The 12,885-nt window shown below is 31.8% G+C and overlaps 1 protein-coding gene across 1 annotated transcript; it reads right to left on the minus strand.

Moving 5' to 3' along the window:
- Window positions 1–543: 543 nt before the first annotated feature.
- Window positions 544–11,032, minus strand: LOC125063265 (arylsulfatase B-like). Its single transcript, XM_047669624.1, has 8 exons — window positions 10,906–11,032; window positions 9,930–10,017; window positions 5,378–5,537; window positions 4,158–4,384; window positions 3,845–3,953; window positions 2,966–3,118; window positions 2,088–2,756; window positions 544–1,595 (listed from the first exon to the last, which is right to left on the minus strand). Exons 1-8 carry the CDS (start codon window positions 10,926–10,928, stop codon window positions 1,363–1,365), a joined length of 1,662 nt encoding a protein of 553 aa, XP_047525580.1. The 5' UTR covers window positions 10,929–11,032; the 3' UTR covers window positions 544–1,362.
- Window positions 11,033–12,885: the final 1,853 nt, after the last annotated feature.

Here is a 12,885-nt window from a genome sequence, read left to right on the forward strand (position 1 = left end):
CGTTTTAATTGCGGTAGTTGCCAGTTGCTACCAATAAGTGTTGCGCATCAGATGTTAATTATTGCAACCGATTGGACTTTTAATTAAACATTAACTCCCGGTCGGAGTTGGTGTGATTTTAAATGCTCTTTTTAATCCGTTTAATATATGGCCATCAATAAAATAATCTCAATTTAAAAGTGGGAATATGAAATCTTTGACTTAGTTTTTTTATATCTATAATATTTGTAGTCCTCTATTTCCCCCCGCGTGCCTTATGTACTGATTAACATAGAGAGATTACATATTATGATAAGATTAACAACTGATTTAATTGCCCTTGAAACTCGGTTCAAAACAATCACACAGTTTGTGATGGATTAATGTTATATATGCATACTTGAGCTGTGTGTAGTAAAGTAATGCTTCCATAGGCTTTGAGATATTAGATTTGCTATAGTGAACAAAATATATCTGTCTAATCCTCGAAGTAGGTTTAACTAAATGAGTGCGGCTGTTATTTTACTAAATATTCGACGCAATGAAAAATCAAAACGCCTGACGATTTTTATATACTGTAATTTTTGTTAAACGTTCTTCCTATTATATAATATACGTCTTATACAAATAGATACGAGTATGTACTAGTTTACATGAAGATTTCGAGAATATGTACATTTATTATTGATACGAAATAATTAGTTTGTTTAATATTGCATTTAACAAGTACAATACATGATTATTCAAAACAATTTATGTATTAAAATTACAATACTCTGTAATAAATCTTCGCCTGATGATCCTTTTTGCCTGGACTTTGTTTAATATAATAAAAAGAGTGTTTCTATACAATACTTATTCTTTAAAAATTACATTTTAATAACATTATCGTTCCAAATATGTAACAATTCCGAAATATGTTTTTTGTGTATGTTTTCATGTTATCAAAACGGGTCTAGTCCAAGAAAGCAATTAAAAGATTAAAGGCAGCATAAGCTTGTCGATAAATCTAAAAAAAAAATGTTTGAGCATACAAGTAATGTAACATGTTACTAGCATAACAAACGTAATTTTAAAAATAATTTCACGTTCTAGGTATGATTTTTAAAAGTACTTTGTGATTAGTGCTACAGATTTTAGATAATACAAAAAATGCCTGCTACACTGATGATGACTAGTTTATATAAAAATAACAATTATTAAGACCTCTATTTATTTGTACGTATAAGAAATATATTAACTATTTTCGCGATTATATGTCATCTTTAAAATTTCGATACAGAACTATTGAAACACACTCCTTATTTGTACGACACACAAGAAATTTTGTCAGTTATTCGAACATTCACAGCCGACGGTGAGCGGTTGTGCATCCTTATAAAATTATTTTTCATTGAGAGGGCTCTCTTGGGTGAAATTGTTGAGCCACGTCAACCAAATATAGTTATGACTAGCTGGATCTGCGTCTATGTTTAATTTGGTTGGGCCTCGTCTAACCATTTGAGACCAGAGAGAATTCAGGCGCATAGTCATCAAGGAAACGATTTTCTGCCCTCGAAGCCATAAGTCGTGACTCTCTGCTGGATCTTTTTTAAGGTTGTAGAGGCAACCGCGGGCTATAATGATATAAATATTAATGTTAAATATCTATAATTAGATAACGATACAGAAAAATAATAAATAATTACGGCATATGTACTTGTTAATTGATACATGAACACACATTGCCAGAAGGCTCGTGAGTGCGTTGCCAGCCTTTGAAAAATATATTCTCTCTCTTAAAATGTATTGTTGTGTATTGTAGTCATTGTAACTTAGCCTAATGAATTGTTATACAAAATGGGACACAAATGGAGTCGGAAGATTTTTTTTTTTAATGAAATATATCTTTTCCATTCATCTGCTTAAAAACCGCGTCGGTAAAGTAGGTCAACTACACTGAATCACTGAGTGCACTGGGGTCTTGAGTTCGATTTCCAGAAAAATAACAGAAACTTACCCAATGGAGGATTACAGGACTGCGTTTTAAGAAAAATCGTAATTTCTTAATAGTAATAGGTAAATAAAATAAAAGATTTATGTAAATCTAAGGAAGTACGAGTACTTACTTGGTGTTGGTATACAAGGGACTTGATCTTTAATCGTGTCTATTTGCTTCACCACAGCCGCTTTCCTCGTAGCGATAACGTCCCCATAGTCGTAAGTAATTCCTAAAGTTGAAAACACCTTAGCAACTTCAGACGACGCCAACGAGTCGTAAAAATCTGGCGGCGTTTCTTTATTTGCCAAGAATTCAGCTCCATAGTAGTCGCTCGCAACTCCGGTGAAATTTCCAATTAATAGTTTGTAATCACCCATGCGTAAAGCTGCGTATCCATTATCTCTATCTTCAACAGTAACCAACACTTCTTTTCTTCGAGATAGTTGTCCTCGTAATATTGAAGGCCATTGGTTAATTCCGTCAATCATTTCATCGAACTTCTTTCTGCCAGCAGCTGCGAGTAATGTCGGCATCCAATCAGAAATATGCATAAGACCATCCCAAACGTTTGGTTTCAAGCCGGCATGCCAAATGAAGGCTGGAACTCTTACCCCTCCCTCCCTGGGAGTTTGTTTCCGGCCCCTAAAGGGCAAATTGACTCCCCAATTACTGTACATTCCTGTAGTGGGTGCACCATTATCAGACACGAATACGATAAGTGTATTATGAAGAATGCCTTTATCAGCCAACGCCCGGACAAGTCGTCCCACACTGTAGTCAAGATGTCGCACAACCTCTGAAATGTCATATAGAATCAGACTGCAATCATTTAATGAAGTTGTCATACTTGAATATACTACGATTAGACTTTCTGCAAAAACATAATTATCTACACTAATATTATAAAGACCAAAGATTTGATCGTTTGTTTCCATTGAATGGGCTCCAAAATTATTGGACTAATTTAAATAATTATTTCCACGGTTAGATAAACATAGGCCTTACCTGCATAAAGTCGTCTATCTGAGTTAGCAACGTGTCTGCTGCCAAGCTTTTTGTATAGAGGTGGTTGCAAAGCTCCGCCAGCATTACCCGCGTGTGGCGCACACGACGTATAGTGAAGAAAGAGTGGTGTGGACGAATTATGGCCAAATATAACTGAAATAGAATATAATTGTTTATTTACACTCAAGTATATAGTATTTACAATTTTCGTAACTTACAAAGTAATAGTAGAAATAATTAAAAGTAGTTGTAAAATGAAAATCAAAACAAATTTAAAAAGTTTGGTCCCTGTGGCAGTGTACCTTTAACGCTGGCAGCATTTCCTCGCTGTAATATATTTAAATACCATAATTGTGGACTTTATTAAGCGAGCGGCGTGTTATAACTATATGAATATCACAGATAAATGCGAATTTTAATGTAGGTACTAATACATTATAATTTAATGCAATGATAATATTACAAATACGATTTATTTTTTTATAAATATTTAAAATTTACAGACTAAACAGTGCAATAAGTCGATAGAAATAATCCTAAACTGCTTTATTTTCGTTTACGAATTGAATTTAAAACTGGTAAGTGTTATAAGGCAAAATATTAAAATGTTAATCCTAGTTAATACTGCTATTATCATATATTATCATTAAAAATTATAAAAAATATTAACTTTTTTACTTATTTGTTATTTATTCTAGTTTTATTTACTATTAATTTTCTACACTTTTAGTCAGACATCGGAAATATAACAATTATGTACACAGCCGCTTTTATAATTGCTATATATTTTACATTATCAATCTACGCTATTAATTTATTTCCAAAGCTGTTAATAAATTCGTTATTGTATTTTAGTGATTTATTAACTTGTTTACTTACTTTCAACAGCTCTATCTGTTAGAGCGTCCACAACATATCGCTCTTCAGTTATTTGAGGTACATCGTTGTCGAATAAATCCAAACCAAACAAAAGTGTACCGTCAGGCCACTGAAAAGATATGATATTTACTATAAAAAACGTTCATGAAATATTGTTAATATGGCAATATTTACTTTACGAAATAATAGTTAGCGATAAATACTTTCGATACGTTTTAATACATCGGGTTAAAACATAAACGGTTGTGAAATTATTTTAGATAGTTTTTAATGATTCCGACTTTAAAAGTTATAAAATATATTGACTAGTCACCTGCTCCACATTATGGTGTGTCAAATAATCGATGAATCCTCCGCGCAGTCCATAATGGCTATCATAACCTCGATACTGTGGCAAAAATTGTTTGCTCGCCATTCCAAGATGCCATTTCCCAACCAAATGCGTCTTATAACCTATATCCTTCAAATGAGCCGGCAACAGCTTTTCAGTCAGTGGAATACCTCGATCTTCTGAGTTGTACAAAGGAAAACCCTGCATTCCTGAAACATACGCTTTCAAAATAATTTTCTGCTATGTTGTTGATAAAAATAAACTATTTAGCGTTAACCAGGTACAAAGGCAAAGAAGAAATTCTTTAATCGTCTTCTTCTTCTTAAAGTGCCTCTCCACTACTGGAGGTTGGCGGTCAGCTCGTCAAACTCCTTCTTATTTTTCGCCAAGCGCATCAGCTGTTCTACGCTGGCCACTCCCGTCCATTCTCTAATATTGCGGAGCCACGACTTCCTCCTTCTGCCAGCGCGTCTTTTCCCCTCGACCTTGCTCATCATGATTACTTGAAGAAGTCGGTACCGTTCGTGTCGAAACACATGTCCCAAGTAACTTATCTTCTTCTTTTTAATGTTCAACGTGAGTTCTCGGGATCGTTTGACGCGCCGTAGAACTTCTTCGTTCGTGACTCTATGGACCCAGCTTATCCTCAGCATTCTTCGGTAACACCACATTTCAAAGGCGTCAAGTTTCTTAATGGTTGCCTCCTTCAAGGTCCAAGCCTCGCAACCATACATTAAAACTGGCCAGATGTAACATTGAAGCATCCTACTTCGGAGGTGCAGAGTTCTTTAATCGTAGTTGTATGTTTTAATAACCCTTTAAATGTAGATTATTGCTGTGTTTTATATTTCCATAATTTATAACAAATTCAATGTTTGAATTAAATATGACTTTGCACAGGCGAGAAACCGATTGATCGCTGGGGCTTATTTTTATTTACCTCTGTGCCTAAGAGTACCTGAATTAGGGAAAATACTTTAATGCCGGCAACGCACTTGCGAGCCTTTTGGTAGTATGTGTCCATGGGCGGTGGTATACACTTAACATCAGATGAGCCTCTTGCCCGTTTGCCCCCTATACTATAAAAAAAGACTCAAACACAGATGTCGTCTTAGAAATTAAAACAGACGTAGACAGTCTGCCGTATATGTGAGGTTGTAGGGACTTTATGCGTAGGCTTTCATGATTAATATTTAACATACCAGTTCTCATGGGGTATTTTCCTGTGAGTAGCGCGGTCCTAGCAGGTGTACATATTGCTTCGCTGTAGTACTGCTTTAAAATTGTACCACGAGTGGCGAGAGCGTCAAGGTTAGGTGTGGAGATTTGGTCCGAGCCGTGATATGAAACATCGTTGTGGCCCTAAAATAGAAGAAGTAGTGAAAGGCGTGTACGGATACAATGTTAACTGTGGTACGTTTGCAATGATAAACAATAAATGTATGTAAACTGAACACGTCATTTAGTCCGGAAACTAAGTATATTTTAATTTAAAATTTACTTGAATTTGTCCTCACAAACATTCTATACTATATTATAGTATTAATTATAGATGAAAAGTTTCTTTTTCTGAATTTTATCACCAATAAACTACCTACAAGACTAATTTCAAAAATTCTTTTGAACATAATGTAGTACAGAGTAACGTGGTCTATATTTATTTCCAAAATATTTGAAAATAATTTTTAATTAATATTTATTTTGAATGCCCTCGGGATAGGACATTATAATACATACTTTAATATTATCATTAACATCTATCTAATTATCAACAGAAGTGACATTATAGGAAAATAATTCCTAAGGCGTGGGTTTTGAAGTCTAAATGTGTTTTTTTTTTCAGAACTTATTTTATAAAATGTAACACATACATACGTCTAAGCCAAATTTACGATTTAATTGATAACTATTACTATGTACCTACGTTAAGAATAATTTAAATACTTTTCACATATTATATATATTAGCTAGATAACAACTTTATAAGATATAACACGATAATCCATTTAAATTATATAAAAATGCACTTTTTAGTTTAGTCTATGCGAGTCAAGCTGTTTGTACGCCCATTGCAAGAGCGTTTGCTAACTAGGCATTTTACCTTAATATGTGTAAAGGGACCAGTTATTAATTGGTAATTTGTTAATTGGTTCATAATTTTTGAAGTTGTACTTCTTTAGGCGCGTTATGAAAAATTGATGAGAGTGAAATTTTACGATGCGCGCGCATCTGTGACACAAAATTGGGAGTGTGATATAGCGTGCGCGAGCGAGATGGGAATAAGACAATCTACAAGTAAAAAGAAATAGAATATGCGTGAAGCTAACTTCACGCATATTCTATTTCTTAGCTTAGCAGCTTAACAAGACATTTACCTTTTAAACAGACAATGACATTTACCTTTTAAACAAATAAAGGAGTTTTAATTATTGTTTCAAATTAATAGATTATATACCTAGTTATTTTCATTATACAAGTGCGAATTTTATATGTGCGTCTGAATTATAATCAGAAGTGATTTAAATTGAATATTTAAATCAATACTAATTAATATTATTCTACGACCCTATATATCAATAATTGAGAACAAAGATTTAAGCATTCGACTAATAAGGAGAAAATGAAGGCTTGGAGCGATATAACAGAGAAGTAAACATTTTAATAAGTACCTGCATCTCAAAAAAATGACCACATTATTTAATCAAAACATGTAATTTTTCAGATTTAATCTAGCAAATATAAGGACAAGAGATAAAAAACAGTTGATGAATCAGTGGAAGTGCACTAAATTGAATAAAAAAAAAGAGTTGTCATCTTATCGCCGTGAAACATCAAAAACTGGAGGCGGAACAAAGCCACCATCACCTTCTCCAGACACAATGGATATGGCAGAGATGATACCGCAACGGTTTGAAGTAGATTTCAATGAATTTGATTGTGATGGTGTCGAGGTAGGAATGTTAATTATAAATATGATGTATGGTGATGTTCAAGGTTCAACCTTTCAAGCATAGGCATATGCTCACAACAGTACTTTATTCCCCTACAGGGTAGTTAGAGATATTGTAATACCTCAAAACATCCATGTTGCACTTGTAGTACCGAAACTCTGTCCAGCCAGAAGTGAGCCCATTCCCACTTATAATGGACAGTGGGTATAATACACCTTAATACCTCAGTGCGAACCACTCACCATGATACTTAAATTAATAGATGTTATTTATATATTTCAGGATATTACAAATAAAATCATTTCGGAAACAATTGATATCCCAAAAGCAAATAAAGCCAACAATGACAAGGTAATAAATCAGTTTTGACATAACTTGAATACTAAAAAAGCCAAACAAAGGTGTGCACAATAGTGACAACATAACTTAACAATTTCATTATTTTGTAGGATTAAAGAAAGGTTAAAGAAAATCATGTCGAACTGAACAACAAGAATCCCCAAACAACTCCAAAGAAACCTACAAGGAAGACACCGGTATTATATTTAAATTATCTCTATCTCTAAATAGAATAAAAGAAAGTTGCTATCCAGGTCTGTAGCATGTGCTACAAATTATATTATTAACACATTTATATAATTATAATAATATAAATGTGTTAAAAATTTTATAATATGAATTTAAAAAAAAAATAAGTTTTGCATGGGCAGAGCTTAGATTAATATTCTCTTATATGTTGCAGAAAGCAAGTAGTAGTTTTAGTTTTGGAGAAGCCTCGTAGATGCACAACCAAGTAATGATTAATTTAAAATTACAAACCGAAATTCTGATGAAGACATTAGAGTCACTTAAAAACAAATAGTATAATAAAATAAAAATGTTTTAAAGATTAATAGTGTTTTATTTGTTTAAATAACTTAATTTTTAAAACAAACTAAATTAAGAACTATCAAAGTTAAAACTTTTCATCAATAAATATGGCTCTCACTGCTGCTCCACGCAGTGTATTTTGAGATGAGGGCACTGTTGGTAGTGAGGGCAGGGTCTCTTCATCATCATCAGAGATAGGTTCCTCTTTTAAATCAATTGCTATATTGTGCAATACTGCACAAAGCTACAACATACATCTTAGTGTTTGGAAGAGATGTTCTAAATATAATAATATATACTTTTAACTTAATAGAATTTATGTTACACTTAATGTAAGAGAATAATAATAAATATTTATTTATTTAATTTTTCAAATGTAAACTGAACTTTATTGACTTTAATGACTCCTTTTCCAGTCTTTGATTATTTAATTGTAATTAATTATTTGCATGCAATCAAAAACTATTATAATAATGCAAAAGAAGTATAACTTCTTACGCGCGTACAAAAGTACACGCACCCTTTTTTTTTTAATTACTCAAAGGTATCTATAATATAAAAATTAATCGCAAAATGTGTTTGTTGGTTAAAGCGCATAACTCAACAACGCCTGGACCAATTTGGCCAATTCTTTTTTTACAATATTCCTTGAAGTACGAGGATGGTTCTTACAAACGAACGTAGAATATTTTATTTTTTATATATACAATATTATTTATTATATAACATAATATTTATTCAGCCCTATATCAAGAAAGCAGGTATAAACATGACTGCTTGACTTTTTTTTAACAAAAAAATGAGTTGAAAATTTAAATTCTTCGATCTTATGTTACAATCAAATTTCGTGGTAATTAGAATATAGAGAATCCATCACAAAGCACAATACCCTCTGATATCTTTACTTTCAAGTTTAGATCTGAAACTAATTTGTTTCCCTAAATGGTCCAATAGTCATATTTGCAAGACTTGCATTTTATAAGCAATTTTTAGTTTTATCATAGACTGTTATTTAACTTGCGGAATATTTACGTGCATATAAGATTATTTTTTTGCATTTTTTGAATATCAATTGTCATGTATTAAATTTTTTATTACATTCTATAATTGACGTTCTGCTAATAAAAATAGTTTTACCAATAAGTAAAACCCGAGTTTTAGCATATATTTTGCAAAATACTTCGAAATAAAGAAAAGGCACTAGGTACGCTATTATGCTATAATTCCTATCATTATTGTTTCGTCACTAGATATACATATATTATACAATCAACATTTATAATTAACTAACACTATTTCTACTTTTTTTTTCTTTTACTGAGTGTCAGTTTTAAGACAATACTACTGGAACGAGTTTTACACAATTGTCTATTTTGCTGATAGTACCAAAAGTGGTAATTTAATAAGTTAAAACTCTTAAGAGAGTCGTCTATTTGTTTTTATTTCTTAAACAAAAGTGGTTTTAAATATGTAAAGTAATGATTATCGTGAATTAATAACATTATGTAATTTATTATATCATTAAAATAATAAAATGCATTATAATCTTGATAAAATATTGTAAAAGATTAAGCTATAAAGGGCTTAAAATTATTGTAAGCTTATTCACGCTATTATATAAAATTAATACCTAATATTTTTATGCGAGATAATATTTCGTAGAAGTAGTAGTAATTTCGCCATACCATTTAATTTTTTTTACCAATTTCTATCTATGTGCGCAAAAATTTGCTCGTACGGTTAAGGAACACGTTTTAGAACCAAAATCGCAGAGGCCAGATCTCCTACAATCTGAGACCAACCCATATTTGGGTTTGTTGTATTAATATTATTTACAACCAATATTTCCTTCAGTCTTCCGTATATTTTCCCAGCCGCAATATTTCATCACGATATAATAGTTTAATAAGAAAATAAATCCCATGTTACTTACCATATCATCAGCCATTATAAAAAGTATATGTGGTGGGCTAACATCGTTCGCTGACACCGATATAATCCCCAAAATCAGCCACCATTGCCTGCAAACTCACATTATTTAATAAAAAACATAACCCAAGTAATGTCTGACGTATGAACTTTATTTACATTTCCTATACTGTTATTTGTTTAGTAGGTAATAATTATTATGAAGATGACGACATCTACGTAATCTTAATCGGTTAAAGTAAAAACCTTTTTAACTAGATCACATTGCTTTCTTTTTAAAGATAATGAGAGTGTATGGATAAGAGAGTGAGAGTGATATCTTTAATTAACATACATATAAATTACTTTGGAATACAATACGATTGCAGATTCGTGTATTTAACATATTAATTAAATAGATAATTGAAACTGTATGGTTTGATACATACTGTTTACAAGAACAAGTGAAGCATGATTTAAATTTGTTTAGACTGACAGAATACAATCAAGTATTCTGCCAGTCCAAACGTTGGCCTTTACTTATGAGCACTGAATTAGGATAGAATAAAAATAAAAAGCCAATAAAATAATATTAAAAAGTCTAGGATTACTAATTTATACAATTATTAAAACAGGTGTTATCAGTTAACTAGGATTCAGTGGTCATTTACATGAAGTCCAAGGCTTTGAAACTAAATTACAACCCATTGTTTCTCTGTTTCGTAATTGAATACAGTTAAACCCTGTTAATTAGATATGACTATGATATGATATGTTACTCTTACCCAAGGAATTATCTATATTCAAATATATTTTTTTAATTTAATGAAATTGAAAAACTATAAAAACTATTTTATTTTTTTATTTAATTTAAATCTCACCAATGTCAGTATTACTTTCGTATATTATTACTTTATTTCTTAGCTTAAAAAATTTAGATATTAATAATTCCAAACGACCTGTTATTTGAAAATTATTAATATTAAAACAAGAATACTCACCAAAGTAATGTTTGAATTAACATGTTTCCTTTATCTAATAATGACACATAATTACAAAAACCCAATTTATTTTGCCGATAATTTCAAGACCGGCTTGCTCAGCAGTTGAACGGATACAAAATAATGGATAAGGAAAGCAGTAAGGAAAGGAAAGATCCTATACAATCGCAAAATTATTATGATTAAATTAATATACGCTATTGTTATTAGACTCTCTATAAAAATATAAATTCTTAAATAAGTTGGCGATAGTTTTCGCCTGGAAAAAGTTTTGGTCCCTGAAGGAAATCTTAAAAGGGCAATTTCCACTTCACCTAAAGAAAATTGTTTGGACACTTGTATCTTACCTTATCTACGTACGGCTGCCAAACATGGACATACAACACAAACATAAAAACGGAACTATTGGCATGCCAGAAGGCAGAAGCCAGAAGTGGCAAGAGCGGGGCATATAGCAAGATACACAGATAAAATGTGGACTTTAAATAAAACTATATGGGAAGGACCAAAGGGAAGAAGGAGAAGAGGGCGCCCCAAAAAAGGTAGATAGAAGAAATAGAAGCGGTAGAGGGAAGCGAATGCAGAAAGAAAGCCGGACAGAGTCAGTTGGAAAAAGCTGGAGAAGCCCTTTACCCGTGAAGGGGTTCCGATCGACGGTACTGAAGGTTAGCAACCTTATAATATACTAACAAATTAAAAACATGCCATTCGCTGCAAGTAGTTAGAGTAGAATTTACTTAATGAGATATGTGATAAAATACAAGTTAATTATAAAAGAATCTAGAAGTCTTATTAATTAGCATGATTTGTTTTAAATAGGATTCCCGCGCTTTGGAATGGACCACAACTAAACGACTATACAATTTATTACTAATTATTGGTTCGGCTTTGTACGCTGTATCGAATATGTGGAAAATCATTTCTTTACTATAGATAACCTACCTCTCTAACTACGTTACTAAAAGAAAGCCAAAAGTATCTCCTTTTATTTCTTAATCTTATAAAAGCAGTAACATCTTGACCGCTTTGCTTGTAGGGTAAACATTCGCAGAATGACATCCTAGATCAAGAGTGTTTTCAGGAATCCTTGAATTACGTGTCGGTGTATGCGAATGCGATCTTTTCTTTCAGACAATGGAAAAGAAGTACATCATGATATTCAAGCTTCTATGGTACTTCTTACATCGTACTTAGCTTTCTGCTTACTTTAGGTTTCTCGATTTGGATGACGCTGCAAATATATAATATATATAATAAAATGGTGAAATTGAAACTAAACTATTTAAAGAATAGGAACGAGTAATGCGAGTTGAAGATATCGAAATGACACTATCAATAACTTAGTGTTTTTGAAAAATATCTTTCAAATGCCGGTTATTTTATTACCTAAGGCAGGCGTTTAAAAATATATTTTTAGTACTCGAGTTAATTTAAGAAAAATGCATACCAATTGTCGTTTTAATTCCGGTAGGTGTTGTAGGTAATTAAATGAGTGCGACTGTTATTTGACAAAGTTGATGAACCCTATAATTCACGTTATACGTAATAAGACAGACCATGTCAAATAGGTCAAGCCGTCTACGCCTAATGTTATGTCAGTGAGTCAGCGATAAAAGATTGCAAAGTGCTGGGAGCGGATACTATTTTAAACATATTGAAACGCAATGAAAAATCAAACGCCTGACGATTTTTATATACTGTAATTTTTTTAAACGAGTATGTACTAGTTTACGTGAGGATTACGAGAATATGTATATTTATTATTGATACAAAAAATATAGTTTGTTTAATATAACATTACAAGTACATTACATGATTATTCAAATCAATAGCAATTAAAATTACAATACTCTGTAATAAATCTTCGCCTGATGATCCGTTTTGCCTGGACTTAATTCAACCATTTTGTTTAATATAATAAAAAGAGTTTTCATATGAAATACTTATTCTTTTAAAATTATATTTTGATAATTTTGTCGT

Source organism: Pieris napi, chromosome 3 (genome assembly GCF_905475465.1).
Source record: "Pieris napi chromosome 3, ilPieNapi1.2, whole genome shotgun sequence".
NCBI lineage: Eukaryota > Metazoa > Arthropoda > Insecta > Lepidoptera > Pieridae > Pieris > Pieris napi.

Excerpts from the sequence above, each read along its gene's own strand:
- LOC125063265 (XM_047669624.1), bottom strand. The coding sequence starts at position 10,928 with ATGTTAATTCAAACATTACTTTG. Across the intron at positions 10,018-10,905 it reads TTAATTCAAACATTACTTTG|GCAATGGTGGCTGATTTTGG; the intron begins GTGAGTATTCTT and ends GTGAGTTTGCAG. Across the intron at positions 4,385-5,377 it reads AAAATACCCCATGAGAACTG|GAATGCAGGGTTTTCCTTTG; the intron begins GTATGTTAAATA and ends CGTATGTTTCAG.